Source organism: Schistocerca serialis, chromosome 7, assembly GCF_023864345.2.
Source record: "Schistocerca serialis cubense isolate TAMUIC-IGC-003099 chromosome 7, iqSchSeri2.2, whole genome shotgun sequence".
Classification (NCBI taxonomy): Eukaryota; Metazoa; Arthropoda; class Insecta; order Orthoptera; family Acrididae; genus Schistocerca; species Schistocerca serialis.
In genome coordinates, this window is record NC_064644.1 from 431685721 (window position 1) to 431707774 (window position 22054).

General features: G+C 40.2%; 1 protein-coding gene across 1 annotated transcript in view; it reads right to left on the reverse strand.

Moving 5' to 3' along the window:
* The window catches only part of LOC126412226 (B-box type zinc finger protein ncl-1-like), a 161881-nt gene that overhangs the window by 20911 nt on the left and 118916 nt on the right, over positions 1-22054 (reverse strand). The window contains exons 11-12 of the mRNA XM_050081715.1: positions 18291-18455; positions 17943-18193 (exon numbers count right to left, since the gene is read on the reverse strand). Of these exons, the coding sequence (XP_049937672.1) occupies positions 17943-18193; positions 18291-18455 (416 nt within the window). The remainder of the gene's footprint in view (positions 1-17942; positions 18194-18290; positions 18456-22054) is intronic.

Genomic DNA, 22054 nt, shown 5'->3' on the forward strand with positions numbered 1-22054 from the left:
TTTCCAAGTACACATTGAATCTGCAACACAATAATATCTACATACAATAATATCTACATGACAGACACAGAAACTAAAGTATTAAATAAATGTTGCATTAATATGATGATGATACTACAAAAGTTCCATTGGCCACTATAATCATCCCCTTCCAATAAATAAAAATCCATGGCCTATGAACTAAAACAGATTATAAAGAACAAAGCAAACTTAATTTTTAAATTAAAATATTTTGGAAGGCAGCTCGATCATGCAGAAGAACCAGTAACTTTCTCCATGACACAGGTAGGTTACTGCACAACCAACAGAATGTCCAGTGCACAGTAGACGCAAGGTGAGGTGTGGTTGGCCCAGCAAACAGAAGGAGAGCATGCTAGATTCAGCATATATCACTCTAGCAATTCTCGATACATGTTCTGTGTTTTTAATTGTGTTGTCAATGTACTACCCCTCCCATTGTAGGAGTGCACCCTATGCCCTGTCATGAACTTCTTCCAGGTTTTACCTGTATACATTTTTTCCACTGTCATTGTAGTTTATTTTATACAATCCAGACTCACTGCATTTGTCACATTTTCATCAACTTTTGTGGGGTAACAAATTTCCTAGGCTACTTGGCGTGAAGGCCTATAGAGACATTAGCTTTCTTGATGTTGTGAGTGATGCTTTCAGAATGTGAACTACTATACGTGAAAACTTCTATTATTCTGATGCACACCTGGCCATGTACTTTTTCTTCTGATGCACACCTGGCCATATACTTTTTCTATCTTCAATTTTCTTCTACATTTTGATGATATGGGTACTCATGTATCCCTTTGCAAGGTCTCAGCAAAATTTGAATGTCTTTCTTGATATCACCCTCATCCAAAGGTAAACTTCAAGGTTCTGCGTATCACAGATCTGAAGAATCCGTACTTCTGTTTTAGGGGACAACATGATTTCATTAATGATCACATCGGTGTTGGGTGGTTTCTTGCCTCCCGTCATTATTAATATTAGAAAGTTCAGAATTATGTTTTTTTTTTCTTTTGTAGTTAACTATGAAGTTAATTTTAGGGTAAATTGCTGTCATCTTCCTAGTGACTTCTTTTAGTTCATCAGCATTACAAAAAATGTGACTAAGAAAGTACATAATAAACAGCAACAATTGTGAAAAAATTTATAAGCGAAAACCAAAAGTTCTACATTTACATCTATACTTTGCAAACCACCGTGAACTGCATGCAAGAAGGTACGTCCTATTGTACCAGTTATTAGGGGCTTCTTCCCATTCACTCACATATGGAGTGCGGAAAGAATGATTGTTATGCACTGTTAGCTGCAACATGCAGAAGACATGCCTTTTCAACATGCACAAGACATGCCTTGTTGGCCCTCCACATCTTCACGATTTTGATTGAGATGAACTCACACTGCAGTGTTCTTTGGCATGCAGTGTAGAAGTTGGGACAGAAACAGTTATGTAAAAAATTTGTGAAATTCCCTTTTTTTTGTTTATATGTAAAAGCAGACTTCAGAATTTCCATAGTATGAGATCACGTGTGCAAGATTCATGTGTTGACAAACTCCAGATTCACGTGTTTACTGTTCATGTTGCTTCTACATTGTTTTTCACTGATTGTGTCAATACCTGTTTGCACTGTGATTTCTTGTGAAATTTCAAACATTCATGAGTGCCGCAATAAACTTGCCCCATTATAGTCAACTGTATATTTGAATTTATTGGTGCTTTTAAAATATTTGAGAACAGTAGGCCTATGCTCATTCAAAATAATTCTCTAATTTCATTGCAGAATTACTTGAGAAATAAGTTGCTTTTGAGAATATTTGGACGCTTCACAACACAAGTGTTTTAGATAACTTATTTCGTAACAAATCAGCATTTGTGATTCACAGTTACTGCCAAAGAACAGAGCACCCCAATTTTCAGTGTATCAACACAAATCAACATGCATTTCTGAGAATTTTTGGAAGTTACTATCGTCCTGTGCATATTCTAATTTATAGTAAACAGGTGTTCGTGTTTTGAGTTCTATAGCAGATATTGTAACTAGCATATTGGTTACACCTAGCTTTCCCCTTAAAGAGGAATATACATTATCTACATTTATCGTAAATTAAGTCTATTTTCTACTTTTCTAACATCTACAATCGACCACAAAAACTAGTAATTTTTACCATTATTTTCATGTTGACTTAATAGACATCTCTATTTATGTTATTTACTTTAATTCTTATACGGAATTAGTAATTTTTTTAGCTCAACAGAGTAAAAGATTGGCGCTTTCAGAGGGCGCTACGTCACCGACGCAGCTGGTAGTCTCGCCAGCAGGCTTGGTTTAAAGTTATTTGTTACTGGCCTGTAATACAGGGCACCAGCCAAAATGCAGCCCCACTGTAAATGCTTTTCTCGAAGACGGGTTGAGTTGGTTGACATTTGTGAGCAAGTGGAAATAGCTCTGACTATTTTCATATTATTGACAGCTGCTGCAAATGGGTATGTTGGAAGAGCTTTTGAGAGTTGAGTATCTGTGGTACTGATACTAAAAGTACCTCTAGTACTATCCTCTCCTGTGGATCCTGTCTCCTCTGCAGAAAGTATGAGATCTGTCATTACTCATCCACTTGACTGCGAGTGGCATTTCCATGGTAAATCTGTGTGTCCCGTACAGAGTGGATGGGAAGGAGGGAGGGCTCAGGGTGTTATACGAATGCCCATAACCAACAAGTTCGAGGTGCTGTCTTTCACTGAAATTGAACCAGTGGGACTCACTTCACCTGTTTGGGGATGAGAAAGGGTAGGGTCTATTAATTATTGACAGTTCAAATGTACAGAGAATTATGGTACCCCTTTACGGAAATGGCAGCAAGGGACACCATGTGCACTCAGTGTGTATGTCTGGGGATCTCACTCAACAAGTTGAAGAGGCTGTTTTGGCAGCCACTGTGGGAACAGGGTAAAACCAACTGCGGATTGTGGCGCACGTTTGAACAAATGATGCCTGTCGTCTGGGCTGCGATGTCATACTTGGGTCATCCCAGCGACTGGCAGAGATGGTTGAGAAGGCCAGCCCTGCACATGTAGTTTCAATGAAGCTCACAATTTGCAGCCTTGTCATCAGAACTGATCATAGTCCCTTGGTTCTCATTCAGGTGGCAAGACTGAACTAGAGATTTTGAAGATTCTGTGACAAGCCATACTGTAACTTCCTGGACTTGCACTATAGGGTTGAGAAAAATAGGGTTCCCCTAAATGGCTCTGGTGCGCACTAGACATCGGAGGCCGCTACACAGGTAGCTAACTGAGTGTGTGGGGTGCTCGCACGGGTGGGAGTATTAAAATCCTAATTGTTAACTGCCAAAGCATTCACAGCAAAGTGCCGGAGTTCAAAGTGCTACTTGAAAGCAGTGAAGCTCACATGAAACTTGGTAGAGGAAGATGGTTGGAACCCGAAATTGATAGCCGTGATATTTTTGGGAAAATTTAAGTGTATATCGAAAGGATAGGCTAAGGGGTAGTGGTAATAGTGTATTTGTAGCAGTACACAAGAAACTCAAATCCACTGAGATAGAAATTGAAGCTGCATGTGAGATTGACTGGACAAGACTCAGTATCAGAGTTGGGCACAAAATGATAAATGGATTCTTCTATTGCCCCACTCATCTCCTGATGTAACCGAAAACCTTAGAGCAAATCTCAGTTCGCTTCTTTGAACGTTTCCCAATGATAAATGCAATCATCAGAGGAGACTTTTAATCGTGCAACTAACAAATGGGAAAATTACAGTTTCTTCAGTGGTGGGCTTTATAAAGACATCCTCTGAAACATTACTAAATGCCTTCTCTGAAAACTACCTAGAACAGATAGTTCAGAACCCCACTCACAATGGAAATATATTGGATCTAATGGCAACAAGTGGACTTGACCTCTTTCAAGGACATCCACATTGAAACTGTTATCACTGACCATGATGCAGTGTGGTTGTGGCAACGATGACTACCTAAGTACAATAATTAAAACAAGCAAAAAGATACATATGTTCAGTAAATTACACAAAAAAATCAGTAGTTTCATATCTCAATGACGAACTTCAAACTTTCAGCACAGGGAAGAAACATGTAGATGAATACTGGCTCAAGTTTAAAAGAATTCTTGAACATACACTGGATAGATATGTACCCAGTACAATAGTTCATAATGGATGGGACCCTCTATAGTATTCAGCCACTGTAAAGTAACTTCTAAAGAAACAGGAATTACTACATAAAGTGTAAAACAAAGAATAGGACTACAGAGATGTGAATGAAATGCATTTGATTGTCAAGCAAGCAATTCGTGAAGCCTTCAATGACTGTAGCAGAATAGTATTGAACCAACTTTCACAAAACACATAGAAATTCTGGTCACTTGCAAAGGCCGCTGGTGGCACCAAAATTCGTGTCCAGTCCTTAGTGAATGACAAACTGAAACTGAGAGCAGCAAAGCTACAGGTAAAATGCTTAATTCTGCTTTCAAATGTTCCTTTACAAAGGAAAACCCAGAAAAACTGCTCCAATTTAATCCCTGGACCACTAAAAAGCTGAAGAAAATTAGTATTAGTGTTACTGGTGTTGACAAACAGCTGAAACCATTAAAACTGAACAAAGCTACAGGACCCGATGGGATCTTTATCAGTTTCTATATTGAATTGGCAGCTGAGTTAGCCCCTTTCTAACTACACTGAAGAGCCAAAGAAACTGGTACACCTGCCTAATATCGTGTAGGGACTCCATGAGCACACAGAAGTGCCATAACACGATGTGGCATGGACTTGACTAATGTCTGAAGTAGTGCTGGAGAGAACTGACACCATGAATCCTGCAGGACTGTCCGTAAGAGTATGAGGGGGTGGAGATCTCTTCTGAACAGCATGTCGCAAGGCATCACAGATATGGTCAATAATGTTCATGTAAGGGGAGTTTGGTGGCCAGCGGAAGTTTTTAAACTAAGGAGAGTGTTCCTGGAGCCACTCTATAGCTATTCTGGACATGTAGTGCAAAACACTGTCCTGCTGGAATTGCCGAAGTCTGTCAGAATACACAATGGACATAAATGGATGCAGGTGATCAAGAGAAGATGCTTACGTATGTGTCACCTGTCAGTCATATCTAGACATATCAAGGGTCCAATATCACTCCAATGCACATGTCCAACACCATTACAGAGCCTCCACCAGCTTGAACAGTCCCCTGCTGACATGCAGGGTCCATGGATCCATGGGGTTGTCTCCATACCCATGCATGTCCATCCGGTCAATACAATTTGAAATGAGACTCATCCGACCAGGCAACATGTTTCCAGTCATCAACAGTCCTACGTCAGTGTTGATGGACGCAGGCAAGGTGTAAAGCTGTGTGTTGTGCAGTCATCAAGGTTACACGAGTGGGCCTTCCATTCCGAAAGCCCATGTCAATGATATCTTGTTGAATGGTTTGCATGCTGATACTTGTTGATTGCCCAGCACCGAAACCTGCAACCCTCTGCAGAAGCATTGCACATCTGTTGCATTGAACGATTCTCTTTAGTCGTCGTCGGTCCTGTTCTTGCAGAATCTTTTTCCGGCTGCAGCGATGTCTGAGATTTGATGTTTTACCAGATTCCTGACATTCACGGTACACTCCTGGAATGGTCGTACAAGAAAATTCCCACTTCATCGCTACCTCAGAGATGCTGTGTCCACCGCTCGTGCATCGACTATAACACTACGTTCAAACCCACTTAAATCCTGATAACATATCGCTGTATTTGAATATGCATACCTATACCAGTTTCTTTGGTGCTTCAGTGTATAATCTATTGTAGATACCTCGAACAAACAACTGTGCCCATTATTTGGAAGACAGAGCAGGTCACACTCATCTACAAGAATGGTGGTAAAAGTGATCCACAAAACTATCATCCAATATTCCCAACACCAATTTGTTGTAGAATCTTAGAACATATCTGAGCTCAAACATAATGAGGTATCTCAAAATGAATGACCTCCTCCATGCTAACCAGCATGAGTTCTGAAAACATTGATCACATCAAACCAAAATTCACTCTTTTCTCACATGACCTACCGAAAGCTTTGGATCAAGGCACTCAAGTACCTGCAGTATTTCTTGATTTCCAAAAAAAGCATTTGCCTGAGTACCACACCTAAGCTTACTGTCGAAGTACGATCATATGGGGTATCAAGCAAAATTTGTGACTCGACTGAAGACTTTTTGATAGATAAGATGCAGCATGTTATCTTGGATGGAGAGTCATTGTAAGATGCAAAAGTAGCTTCAGGTGTACCCAGGGAAGGGTGTTGGGACCCCTGTTGTTTATGTTATAGATTGAGGATCTTGCAGACAATATTAATAGTAACCTCAGGCTTTCAGCAGATGACTCAGTTACATGTAGTGAACTACTGACAGAAAGAAGATACATAAATATTCAGTCAGATCTTGATAAGATTTCAAAGTGGTGCAAAGATAGGCAACTTGTTTAAATGCCCAGAAATGCATAATTTGCACTTCACACAACAAAAGAACATAGTACTGTATGACTATAATATCAATTAATATCAATTAGACACATATGGAATCAGCCGATTCATATAAATACCTGGCTGTAGTACTTTATGGGGATACGAAATGGAATGTTCACATAGAGTCAGTTGTGGGTAAAACATTTGGCAGACTTCAGTTTATTGGTGGAATAATGGGGAAGTGCAAATCAGTCTACAAAGGAGATTGCTTGCAAATCACTCATGCAACCCATTCTAGAATATTGCTTAAGTGTGTGGGTCTCATACCAAACAGGACTAACAGGGGATAGTGAATGTATACATAGAAGGGTGGCACGAATTGTCACAGGTTTGTTTTATTCATAGAAAGATTCAGAGACATGCTGAAGAAGCTGAATTGGTGGACTCTTGAAGATAGATGTAAACTACCATGCGGACATTTAACCAAGTTTCAATAACTGGCTTTAAATGATGACTAGGGATATACTACAATCTCCTATACATCGCTCACATACGGATCATGAGAACAATATTAAAATAATTACACCAAGCACAAAGGCATTCAAATAATCCAACAAGGTTAAAGGAGTACTCCTACAGTTGGAGACGTAGCACATTGACAACACACTTAAAACACAGACGCACATTTTAGGTCAGATGAGTGAAAGCACAAACATACCTTAAGCTAGAGGACCTAGTAATTTTTACCCACTAAAACTGAGCTCCACAAACAATTTTCAACAAACTGAGTAAATTTAACCAGGACTGGATTTTTGAAAACTGCTAGTGATGTGTGCTGATTGTGACACGCGCTACAGCTGCTCACACTGGGCCACACCTCGCATCACTTATGCTGGGCCAGGGGAGCTCCTGCTAATCTTGTGGCAATCAACCTGTCCCAAGGAGCAAGTTACTCTTTCTTCTGGAAGATGGAGCTGATTTCCAAAATGCTATAATTTCATAATCAAGACTGTTTTGTTCCTTATATTCTGTTTTATGAGTCAACATGTTTTAGTACACTGTTAGGGGAAGTTTTAGTTCATAGGGCACAGATTTTGATCACACACACATAATTATAAATGCAAGTGCAACTTTTATAGTCATAACATCATATTAATGCAAAGTGCATTTAATATTTAATTTTATGTGGCTATCCTGAAGATATTTTGCATAGCAGATTCGATGAATACTTCTTGTAAAATTTAGGTGAAGCACTCATGGACTAATTGCCACCATCTGAAAAGCTAATCTTATAAAAAATGTGATTCACATGACTGTAGTAGTGTATTTATAATAATGAAGGGAAAACCAGATTGAATGCAACAATTTCCCCAAACTAGTACCACCAGTCAGCTAGACCTTATACCTTTGTATAATATTTTTATCACGTTGAAGGATGACACTCCAATTAGACATAGGATTTTGATACTGACACTGAATCTCATTTTGCAAGTTTTAAGTTTTGGTGCGCGAACTTTTGAAAAAATTATCTTCTTAATTTTTCATGTATTGTAGCCAGGTGATGCATACCAAGCAATTGTATCCCTCTATGTTTCTTTAAACTTATTCACACCTCTGATGGTGCAAGTAGCCGAAACAGTGCAATAAATACAGAACTACGAGGGGTGGATGAAAGTAGTGGCAACAGTACCCTAACTTGAAGGATGTGCATCAAATAGCAAGTGCGCTGTCTGTAGCTGACAGCAGAATGTCATGTGAAATAGTGTAGTCAGCGGTGAGGACTGTGCTTTAGTTAGTTGCAGTGTGTATTGTCTGAAAGCACGGGACACCAGTTCAAGTACTGTAGCAGACTGCCACTGCCATTTCTTGCGACATCACCTTCACACCACACTAAAAAGAAAGCGACAACACCTCTTGGCACTGCATCCCATCATCCTTCATGACAATGGCACGATGCCACACAATGAACCCAGTGCAGGTGCTCCTGCATATATGGGGGAAGATGATACTGGTACATCCACCATATTCAGCCGATATACGATGGGTATTTGAAAAGCCTGTGCAAAAATAAAAACTACTTACATGTTTGGGGTAAACCTTTTTTTATTTTTCGACATGGTCTCCTTTTGGACTTAAACACTTCGTCCAACAACAGGGTGTATACATGGACAAGGAAAAAAAAAATTCCCGGATTTTTCCTGGTTGAAAATGCACTTTCTCCCGGGTGAAAATACACTTTTTCCATCGTAAGTGACAGTACACTTTTCCTCAGCGCTGTAAAACTTATCAATCCTTAGAATGTTTATGGTTTTCTACACAGGCGTAGAATTTGCCGGCACTTTAGAAAACGAAACCCGGGGGGGGGGGGGGGGGGGGGGGGGGGGGGGGGCCATGTTTTGGAAAGATCTTTGATGTGCAGCAACATGAACGCTGCATTTTTTCATGTTACGGAGGTATAAATTCGATTTCCACCAAACACTGCATGTTACTTTCTGAATCAATGAAATCGAGACTGTGACACGCTTTTGTAAGGCAGTCATAGCTCATGTCACGTGATCTCGCCAGCTGATGACAGCATAGGACGACACGTGATGTGGTCAACCAATGGCAAGATTACTCTTAAGTAGAACAAATGCACAAAAAAGAAAAGTTAATGGTTTAAATTAACACACATAGTGTTGCTACAAGAAAGACAAAGCTTTCACAAATATTATTGGTCTCGAAGATTAATAAGCTGCAAGAGAAGCTAAGCTTCCACATATAATGTGGATCTTTTTGCGCGTGTTACACTTTAAGATACATCACACAAATGTGCCAGTGAAATTTTTAATAACAACGTAAATGTCTGATCTTCTGGGCTTGAAATTCTTCTAGATGGTTGTCCTCAAAGAGTTGATTTTTAAATAAGAGTCAAACACTCTGTGATTTAAGAAATTCATCGTACGTTCTCGCACATATGGTAGTTCATCTTGCGTAAAAGGAAATTTACTTTGAAAGTAACATTTTTCAAACCTCCATTCAAAATATCTTCCCGTGACCTGTTAGAAATTGGTTCATTTCAGCAGTTGCCAAAGCACGCCAGATAACAGGCGTCACTGCGCCTGTGCAGCTACGATGGTGCAGGAAGCCCACATGTTCGTACGTGTAAAACATAAAAAGATCTTGTATTATGTCATAAAAGAAACAAGACATCAAAGGGCACTTCAAGAACATCGGAATTTCGTGAACCATACTAAAATGCATAATTTGGCTTAAAGTGCACAATCCTATGTCCAGATTCGGATGTAAATTCTCCTGAGTACCTGTACTGTATTTCATGTTTGGTTATTTATTATGGCATAATGCCATACGAACTAGAAGATGGAAAACGTGCACATGAAATAAAGCGAACAGTTGAATCTAGCCAACAGTGTGAAATTAAACACTTCGTTTCAAATAAATTGACTGCCTCAGTGCAGAGGATTAATAAAAGCCAAATCTCTTTAGCAAACCGACAAAAATAACTTCATTGTTCTGCAAGGCGATTAATGATTGACTGTCAAAAAGGTGGAAATAAAACCTGGAACTAACAACATATTTTAGCCTTCCGTAATTATGTGAATGTATTTTAATTCATTTGGTAGATACTGGCCACAGAAATCGGTTTTGTTTTCATTTAATGTGAGAGTGTAAACGAAGAGGAAACAGCAACATCACTGGAGACTACCCACCTCCCCACTACAACTCAGACTGCTCTGTGCATCAGGTCCGGATCTACGATATTTCCGAACTGGAGTAGTTTAGATAGTGGCAGCCAGCCACACATCTGTAGCCAGAAACGGGAGAAGCTACTACTCATACGCGACTCAACTGCGCATGCACAAGAGCCCAATCGCAACTGCTCAAATGAATCTAATGTAAACAGCTGTCACATCATGCTCATCAGAGGCAATTTGTTGTTACGAAGCACTGCATATTCTTCCTAAAGCCTTTGACACACTTTGGTTGGCAGACGCTTGTATGAGCACTGTGTTTTGTTGTTGTATATGGCGCATTTCCCTTGCTTCTTAAGTCCCCCCCACCCCCTCGTTCATGTTTTGTTGCTGCAGTATTATTCTGCAGAAGCAGGATACAGTAATATCCTTCCTTAGAGAATTGGTTCTTACCAGTCAAAATTACAAAAATTTAACTGATAACTAAAACAATGAAAAATTCCCGGAATTCTAAACAATTCCTCGGTGTTTCCCAGTTTTCTCCCGGACGAAAAAATTCCCGGGTTTTTCCCGGATTTCCCGGGTCATATACACTCTGAACAATGATCTAAGTTGTTGATCCCTTCCAAATAATAAGAATTGTCCAAGTCTGCAAAATAGCTATTAGTTGCTGCAATCACCTCCTCATTTGAATAAAATTTTCGTCCCGCCAGCAATTTCTTCAAATTGGGGTGTGTGCTGATGCATTGTTGTGATGGAAAAGGACTTTTTTGCAGTCCATTCGCCAGCATTTTTCTTCCAGCCCAGTTTTCAAATGGTCCAATAATGATGAATAATATGCACCTGTAGTAGTTTTATCCTTTTCCAGATAGTCAATGAGGATTATCCATTTCGAATTCCAAAAGACAGTCACCGTAACCTTTCTGGCTGAAGGAACGGTTTTCGCCTTTTTTGGTGCATATTCTCCCTTGGTAACCCATTGTTTAGATTGTTGTTTGGTCTCAGGAGTATAGTAATGTATCCATGTTTCATTCAGAGTGATGAAACGGCACAAAGTCCTGCGGATCCTTCATGAACAGCTGCAAACCATCCTTGCAACACTTCACACCATTCTGTTTTTGGTCAAGCGTGAGCAATTGTGAAATCCATCTTGCAGATAGCTTTCTCATGTTCAAATGTTTATGCAAAATATTATGTACTCGTTCATTCGAGATGCCCACAGCACTAGCAATCTCACACACCTTAACTCTTTTGTCATCCATCACCATATCATGGATTTTATCAACGATTTCTGAAGTTGTAACCTCCACAGGGCATCCAGAACATTCAGCATCACCTGTGCACATATGGTCACTCTGAAAATTTTGAAAACAATTATAAATTTTCTGATCGAAGGTGGAGAGTCACCGTAATGTTTATCAAGCTTCTCTTTAGTCTCCTGAGGCATTTGGCCTTTCATAAAGTAATGTTTAAATACCACGCGAAATTCTTCTTCATCCATTTTTTGACACTCACTTGACTTCCTTGATTCACACGAATGCCAAACACAAAGAAATAAACCAATATGGCTGAAAGTTTGTGTGCGTTCTTTCCAAAGATGCTACTGACTAAACATGACCTCGATACATGCCGGTGGTGCCATCTCTCGGACTTTGCACGGACTTTTCAAATGCTGCTCACAAGTCCATGCGATTACGATCTGTTCACCAAGGTGAAGAAACATGTACTACAACGCAAGAGAAGACATCATCTGTGCCATAGGGTGGTCAAAACATGAACAGAAGAGGACACATTGACAGCGTACGACTCCTTCCACCTATGTGGGGGAAGGTGATCAAGATGTGGGGCATTATGTTGAGGGTATGTAATATGGTGAATATTTGTAATTAAGTCTGGTATGAATTTTAAGTGTTGCCACGACTTTTTATCCAATCCATGTAAATTAAGCTATATAGCTAGTTTTATTCACAAAACCAAGTCTTCAGATTCAAATCTGCTCTTTCTAGTTAAATAAAATAAAACTGCAACCACTGAATGTCGTTTTCTCTCTGGTATTTCAGTCTGGTTTACAAAGAACAAATCTGCATTACTGACTCCGGCCTCAACCATTAAACTTTCATAGTTCTGAGTAACCTCAAATCATTAAAATCAATTACTTCCATTTTTTGTTTCCACTGCTAATTTTTTTTCTACATAAGCATCTTCCCAAAAAAAAAAAAAAAATAAATAAATAAATAAATAAATAAATTTGAACAATTTAACTGCACTCTTCTTATCCTGAGTTTTGTAAGTATGCTGAAAAAGTAATTAAAATATCTACACTGTGCATACTCAGATGTTTGCCATTCCTAAACTCAATTGCGGAATACTGGCTTTGACTTGACAGCAAATAACAATATTAAACACTAAATCCCTTTTTCCCAGAGAAATGGAAACTGGGACCAGTGTTTTGTTTAGGAATTATCAACTGATGAAATGTATCATATTTAGAAGGTTAAAACATCATTCCCAAAAAGGCAACTTATGGCCCCTGTAGTGAACCAGAAGCAGCTAATTGCACAAAATATATATAAAAAAAAAGTAACACAGAAAAGACAGTACAAAGGGGCTTATGTCTTTTACTGTGTGAACATGTTATCTTATGGAAGGAATTTGGGCCTGGGGCCAGTGAGTTTTAAAGGCAAAAAACATACACTGACAGTATCAAAACCAATATTTTTACAAAGCCAAAATGTAGAATATGAAGTACTGAATCTTCAAAAATGTATTTTATCATCTGGTTACAGTGATAAGATGGTATTTTTCTGCCTTTCTCCTAAAGAAATTGAAAATTAGAACAAAATCAGTAAAAAAAAATTAAGGCTCTTTTGAATGAAATATGCGATTTCACAACACTAATGAATCTCAACTTTTACCGAACTGAAGAGATATCATCACATAGGTTACACTCTTTCACATATCACCACTGTCTCTGCCTGCTGAGAGGCCAGTATGGTCTCGGCAGCCAGAGACAGTTGTTTGTGAACTTATAGTTATTGGTGTCCAATGACAAGAACAGGAAACATGTTGCACAAAATAACACTCTCTCATAAATAAGGTGTAGTAGGTTATTTGATTGAAATTACTCATGAGACACTACTAAACACACTAATTATGAACATTACAGGGTGATGATAATTAAACTTTCAAAACATTGTAGAAATAACAACACTGGTCAGAATGACTTCAAATTGCAACAGAATATTATCAGAGAAGGGAGAAAAAGTATGGCAGAAGGGGGGAAAAAATGTGAAAACTGATCAATAGATGGCACTGTGTGTCAAGAATACATAAATGAAAACACCTGTCGCGTGTCACCGTGACCCACTGAAGTTGGTACAAACACGTCAGGTACAAGGCTTTTCCTTCTTTCGCGCCACGGTGTTCGCCATGACTGTCTCAATGCAGGATAGCGCTCTGCCTGTAAAGCTGTATTACAAGAATGATGGCTGTGCACATGTTGCTCTGCAGATGTTCCGGACACTGAAGGGTTTGAAAAAAGGTGTTGGTCCGATGACTGCCATGGGTTTGGAGAACATTATTCCGAAATTCGAAAAGATGAGTTCTTTTGCAACCCGGTAGAGGGAGTAAACAAATTGATTCGACGTCAGTGAAAGCAGTGGCAACAGCAATGCAGGAGGAGATGAGTGGTGATGTGCAAACGTGAAGTGCATGGAGAATTGCCCAAACATAGGACATACCCATGAGCATGGTGCATAAAATCCTACGAAACATCCTTCTTTGTGATCCATTCAAAATTACCCATGTTAACGAGTTACTTCCTGTTGACCTGCCAGCAAGCGAGACCTTTGCTTTAGAATTTCCTGCTCACATGGAATTGGACAATGATTCGCTGTAGAAAATTTTGTGGACAGACGAAGCCCACTTTCAGCTGACAGGATATGTCAATACACAAAATTGTCGAACATGGGCAATGGAAAATCCACACCCAAGTCAACCAGTACCACTTCATCCTGAAAGAGGTCACTCTATGGTGCAGATTTACGGCACCATTTATCATAGGGCCATATTTTTTCGAAGAGACGGGTGCTTCCAGTCCTGTTGCCTGTACCATCACTGGTAAGCACTATGAGTGCCTTTTACCCAACCACATCATTCCCGCTCTCAAACAGCTTGGATGGGATCATTTTTATGCAAGATGGCACACCTCCGCACATTGCAAATCCAGTTCAACAGCTGCTGAAGCACCATTTCTGAAATTCTAGAATTATCAGCCGTCCTGATCACCTGATCTTAATCCGTGTGACTTTTGGCTGTGGGGCTATCAGAAAGATGTTGTGTTCAGTGTTCCGACTGCAAACTTAACTGCACTTAAGGCACACGTTGCGCAAAAGATTCTGAACGTGACCCTGGAAACATTTCGATCATTTGTGGAACACACTGTTTCTCAATTTCAACTTTTTACAGAAAATGGTGGATAGCATATTGAACATGTTTTGCGGCAGTCACACGGAAATTAATAATCCAATCTGATTTTCATTTATGCTTTTTATGCTGCTTTTGGTCTCAAGACAATTAAAAACCGTCGTGATTAATGCTTTTCATGCAGTTTTTTGCTTTGGGACAGTTAAAAACTGATGCGAGTGATGCTTTTTATGCGGTTTTTGGCCTCAGCACAATTAAAAATCTATTTTTCCAATCCAATGTGATATGACCTTGCCGTGGTAGATGGGCTTACGTAACTAACAGTATCACAACTGTACAACCACGCACACTGAGTAGTGCAGTTTGTTTAACATGAAACATACACCATAGGCATTGTTGTATTATTCATTTGTCATTTGTGGTCTACCACTATTAAATTATGATGCTTACAGTGCCATCTACTGCTACATTTTGTAACTATTTATTTTTCTTCTGCTGTAAATTTTCACCCCTTCTCCAATAATATTCCATTGCAATTTGACGTCATTCTGACCAATGGTATTATTTCTACAGTGGTTCGAAAGCTTACCTTTATTATAAACACCGTGTATGTTTCATTATCAAATTTTTAAAAATTAAATGGCCTTATTCTGGCATGAGATTTTTCGAAGCACTCCAAAACACAAAAGGACAGTCACATTACCTACAGCATCATCTCGTACCTTATGTCAGTACCTTTCGACAGTTTTTCCATGAACGACAAACACTGTCATCACAACTTATGCATTAGCTTCCATGTTTTTGCACAATTATGGACAAAACAAATCATACCAATACAACTGCTGACGGAAGAATGAAATGGCCAATGGCCTTAGCATAATGGTGATCCAAAAAATACTGCCACAGTTCACGAGATACTGGGGTGGGGGGGTGGGGGGGGGGGGGGGGGGGGGGGGCAATCAAACAAAAATATCAAATAAAGAACTCTTGCTAAGTCCTAGCAATGATCAGTGCAATTGCAACCAGCCAAGCAACTAATTTTGCAACCTATGAATATACACTCCTGGAAATTGAAATAAGAACACCGTGAATTCATTGTCCCAGGAAGGGGAAACTTTATTGACACATTCCTGGGGTCAGATACATCACATGATCACACTGACAGAACCACAGGCACATTGACACAGGCAACAGAGCATGCACAATGTCGGCACTAGTACAGTGTATATTCACCTTTCGCAGCAATGCAGGCTGCTATTCTCCCATGGAGACGATCGTAGAGATGCTGGATGTAGTCCTGTGGAACGGCTTCCCATGCCATTTCCACCTGGCGCTTCAGTTGGACCAGCGTTCGTGCTGGACGTGCAGACCGCGTGAGACGACGCTTCATCCAGTCCCAAACATGCTCAATGCGGGACAGATCCGGAGGATCTTGCTGGCCAGGGTAGTTGACTTACACCTTCTAGAGCACGTTGGGTGGCACGGGATACATGCGGACGTGCATTGTCCTGTTGGAACAGCAAGTTCCCTTGCCGGTCTAGGAATGGTAGAACGATGGGTTCGATGACGGTTTGGATGTACCGTGCACTATTCAGTGTCCCCTCGACGATCACCAGTGGTGTACGGCCAGTGTAGGAGATCGCTCCCCACACCATGATGTCGGGTGTTGGCCCTGTGTGCCTCGGTCGTATGCAGTCCTGATTGTGGCGCTCACCTGCACGGCGCCAAACACGCATACGACCATCATTGGCACCAAGGCAGAAGTGACTCTCATCTCTGAAGACGACACGTCTCCATTCGTCCCTCCATTCACGCCTGTCGCGACACCACTGGAGGCGGGCTGCACGATGCTGGGGCGTGAGGGAAGACGGCCTAACGGTGTGCGGGACAGTAGCCCAGCTTCATGGAGACGGTTGCGAATGGTCCTCGCCGATACCCCAGGAGCAACAGTGTCCCTAATTTGCTGGGAAGTGGCGGTGCAGTCCCCTACGGCACTGCTTAGGATCCTACGGTCTTGGCGTGCATCCGTGCGTCGCTGCGGTCCGGTCCCAGGTCTACGGGCACTTGCACCTTCCGCCGACCACTGGCGACAACATCGATGTACTGTGGAGACCTCACGCCCCACGTGTTGAGCAATTCGGCGGTACGTCCACCCGGCCTCCCGCATGCCCACTATACGCCCTCGCTCAAAGTCCGTCAACTGCACATACGGTTCACGTCCACGCTGTCGCGGCATGCTACCAGTGTTAAAGACTGCGATGGAGCTCCGTATGCCACGGCAAACTGGCTGACACTGACAGCGGCGGTGCACAAATGCTGCGCAGCTAGCGCCATTCGACGGCCAACACCGCGGTTCCTGGTGTGTCCGCTGTGCCATGCGCGTGATCATTGCTTGTACAGCCCTCTCGCAGTGTCCGGAGCAAGTATGGTGGGTCTGACACACCGGTGTCAATGTGTTCTTTTTTCCATTTCCAGGAGTGTAATACAATCATTCAAGTGGTTACTAAATAAGATGGAAGGTAAGTGGAATGGCCACATAGTGTCAATCGTAGGTGAAAGGCTGTGGTTCACTGCCAGAATATTAGGAAAATGCAATCCGTCTACAAAGAAAACTGCATACAGAACACTAGTGCAACCTATTGTACAATATTGTTCAAGTGTGTGGGACCCATAGCAAACAGGACTATCAGGGCATATCAAATGGATACAAAGTAGGACAACATGGTCAAAGGTTGGTTTGACCCAAAGCAGTGTGTGTGTGTGTGTGTGTGTGTGTGTGTGTGTGTGTGTGTGTGTGTGTGTGTGTGACTTAAAAGAACCAAACTGGCGGACACTTGAAGATAAGACACAAAGTATCCCATAAAGTTGCTAGAACCAAGTTTAAGTTATAAACCTAGGAAGATACAATATTATAGCCCCCTACATATCACTCCCATAGGGATTAAGAAGGAAAGATTGACTACGGTGCAAACAACGACATCAAAGCAATTATTCTTCCCTCACTCCATACATGAATGGTCTTCCCTCACTCCATACATGAATGGATTGGGAAAAAAGTCTAATAACTGGTACAAGGGAGCATACCCCACTGCCATGCTCTTTTCCATGGTTCGCTGAGCTGATGTGTGACATATGTTATTCGTATTTAAAAGCCAAAATGTGGAGAATTATTAATTATGTCAAATAGCCCCAATGTTTTAACAACTCTTAATATGTTATATTAATAATTTATCAATGGAATTCGGGGAACAAATACAAGTCTATGACCCTTTAACACCAATTTATTTGCATTTGCATTTATTTATTTTATTTCGCCTTTTCTTACCTGTATACGGTGATTGTTTGTGTCTGCCACTATTATATCCTCTTCTGTGCCTAAACAAAAGCCATGAGGAGAGTTGAACTGCCCCTTTCCAGGTCCCAGCTGTCCATACTTCAGTCTGATGTGCATGGCAGGCAGTTTTCCCGGAGTTGCACGTGGATGGTGAAAATTATTCGGGGGTGGTGGTGGTGGAGGAGCTGTGCCCGTTCCAACCAGCAAAGGCATGTTATGAATTGGGTCATTAACTATTTCATCTGTATATTGTAGGAAATACACAATCAATGCAAACTATAGATTAACATATTGTGAATCAATAAAATTAAGAGAAAAACATTAGGGTTGTTACATTACCAGGTTGAGATAAAATAGGAGATGGCGATCCTGAAAGTGACTGGTAAGGTCCACCATTTACTGATGCAATAGTAGTGTTTATTTCTAGACTTGGCGAAGCTCCACGTCCCAAAACCAAGGAAGAACTAACTGGAGGACCTGTGTTAAGGGATCCATTTGTCAGATCTAAAAAAAAATAAAAAATAAAAAATAAAAAATTTATTTAGTTTAAGTGCAATCTTTACACAAAAACAAAAACACACACACACACACACACACACACACACACACACACACACACAAAAACTGTTAATGGCCAAGTATATTGTTAAAAGCCATTCTTAGTGAAACCCAATTTTCAAAACAATAATTATCTTCAACAGCTTCTAAATGGGATACATTATAGGTTAAATTTATTAAACAGTCAACTACTTGCAATCAGTTTAATGTTTAGGAATTGGTGACTTTTAGGAGATGTAGTCTTGCCATATATAGCACTTCAAAGCAGACTTATGTGCCAAGGGAGAAGTTCATTAGTATGTGCACTTACAACGCTTCAGAGTACTGAAAAGTAAATACAGCACAGAGCAGAGACCAATTCAAATGTTATTAAATAACAACAAAAGAGGAATAACCAAGCAATTTCCCCCACATAAGGTGACTTCGTTCTATTTATGTTTCATCTCCAATGAAGTTATGGAGAGGGAGACGGTTCAATTTTTACACACAGTGTCACAATGCCTGCAACTGCAATTTATTTAATCACAAAACTGATGGCTGTTGTGGCTCAACTACTTAAAGAGTACATTCTATGAACGGCTCCCCACCATTCCTCAAGATGCTTCTTCCCTTTACCCTCCTTTCCTAACTACACATAAGTTGTCCTAGCCATCCTCTGAAGTCAAGTGTGAAACAGTTACTTTTCATATAACATTATTTTCCAAAATCTCAAGGTTACTTTTGCAGCACTTTGATTAAAATAACTTAAAGAATGTCAGTTTTGTAGGAACGAACAAAACTGCAATTTAAAAAGAAGTGCCAGGAATCGATGCATCAATTTACAATGGGGAGTGCAGGGTGGGAAGGAAGCTCCACCTTCCTCTTCCAGGGCAGCAGTCTATACCCACATTCTCCAAAAGCAGAACTGACACAGAGATCACCGATCTCTTGTGATGTCGCAAGGGTCATACTCTAAATCCGTTTTGGACAAGGATTAGTTGTTAATGGACTTCAAAATAAGAAAACAACGAACAACGCACAGCACAAAGCATTTGGGAACAGTAACCACACAACTGCTTGTTGATGTTGGCAGCATATAGTTAATGACATAGTTCAGGCCCAAATTCTTGCGGTATTTGACACAAGCACCTAACTGGCCACATTGAAGTGTTTGCACTATAACAACTTTTGAACTTAAGTAAATTAACAATCAAACATACATTTCTTTATAATAAAATGCTAGGTCACACAGCTGAGTACTAAGTTGCATTAGCATCATGTATCTTAAATAAATCATTCAACCATTCTCAACTGTCACGGCACCAGAACGTCACGTGCACCGATACATTATCGCATTAGTGCACTTTTTTTATTTTGCAAACGAGTTCTTGCACACATTATCTTTCCAAATTGGGCTTCGCTAGATGGTGTACAATACCAGTAACTGAAAACTTATTTATAAGCAGAAAATAAAGAATTTCAAACTATACTGGAATACTAGTCAACTAAATAACCGAAAAATTTGTTTTGTTTTAGGGCACAAAAACAAGGTCATACGCGCCCACGTCACACCCTTAGAACACTAATACAGAAAAGGAGTTGAAACGACTATACGTAAGCCCAATCAATGCAAGGAAATACAGGTAAAAGCAATGACTTCCTCTTGGGTAAAGGTCTACAAAGTATACTGCAGAGGCAACAGAGCTTCCAAACTATCTCTGATAAAATATTTCGTCTGGATAGAATTCGCATTGAAATAGTGCCTATTAGCTAATTTCGTGTTTTTACATTTTTATGGCAGAATTTGCATCTATTTTAAATTTTGTCACAAAATGCGAAATTTTCCAGTCCCTATCCATTTGTAATGAGAACAATAATGACAGAATCTCAGGTCAGATGGAATGCAGTGCTAGTTTTTTCACTATTTGCAAGTAACTCAGCCCAGTATGTAAGTATGTTAGTTATGTGCTGCTTAACAGTAACAGCAACCAAGACACACTTTTGCTCATTTTGTTATTTGATAAGCAATTTCAATTAAAAAAAAAAAAAAAAAAAAAAAAAAAAAAAAAAAAAAAAAAAAATTATTTAAATTAATTCATTATAGTTTTTCTCTACATCCAATGCTTTTGGCTACATTCATGTAGACTTTTGCCAATTATCATTAATCATATACCACACCACAGAAGGATATATCGTTATAGACAATGGGTGTATCTCTTACACCGAAAGAAGAACGTTCCAAATGTGTGACATTGTGAAAAAACATCAGAGGAGTCACACTGTTATTTGTCATAATCATAGCTAAAAGTAGAGGGAGTTAAATGTCAATAAAATGCTACAGGTTTACTAGTTCTTGTGAAGCACAATTCCCCATAATCTGCGTACAAACTTGAAGTTCTTAAAGCAAATGGCTGGTTTTGAGCTCCTTGAGGGTGGTGGAGGAGCAATAGGAACGTCTTAGCGGACAAATTTTAAGCACTAACCTGCAACCCCCCATGAACCATGGACCTTGCCGTTGGTAGGGAGGCTTGCGTGCCTCAGCGATACAGATGGCCGTACCATAGGTGCAACCACAACGGAGGGGTATCTGTTGAGAGGCCAGACAAACATGTGGTTCCTGAAGAGGGGCAGCAGCCTTTTTAGTAGTTGCAGGGGCAACAGTCTGGATAATTGGCTGATCTGGCCTGGTAACATTAACCAAAACGGCCTTGCTGTGCTGGTACTGTGAACGGCTGAAAGCAAGGGGAAACTACAGCCGTAATTTTTCCCGAGGACATGCAGCTTTACTGTATGGTTAAATGATGATGGCGTCCTCTTGGGTAAAATATTCCGGAGGTAAAATAGTCCCCCATTCGGATCTCCGGGCGGGGCCTACTCAAGAGGACGTCGTTATCAGGAGAAAGAAAATTGGCATTCTACGGATCGGAGCGTGGAATGTCAGATCCCTTAATCGGGCAGGTAGGTTAGAAAATTTAGAAAGGGAAATGGATAGGTTAAAGTTAGATATAGTGGGAATTAGTGAAGTTCGGTGGCAGGAGGAACAAGACTTTTGGTCAGGTGATTACAGGGTTATAAATACAAAATCAAATAGGGGTAATGCAGGAGTCAGTTTAATAATGAATAAAAAAATAGAAGTGCAGGTTAGCTACTACAAACAGCATAGTGAACGCATTATTGTGGCCAAGATAGACACAAAGCCCATGCCTACTACAGTAGTACAAGTTTATATGCAAACTAACTCTGCAGATGATGAAGAAATTGATGAAATGGATGACGAGATAAAAGAAATTATTCAGGTAGTGAAGGGAGACTAAAATTTAATAGTCATGGGTGACTGGAATTCGTCAGTAAGAAAAGGGAGAGAAGGAAACATAGTAGGTGAATATGGATTGGGGAGAAGAAATGAAAGAGGAAGCCGCCTTGTAGAATTTTGCACAGAGCATAACTTAATCATAGCTAACACTTGGTTCAAGAATCATGAAAGAAGGTTGTATACCTGGAAGAATCCTGGAGATACTAAAAGGTATCAGATAGATTGCATAATGGTAAGACAGAGATTTAGGAAC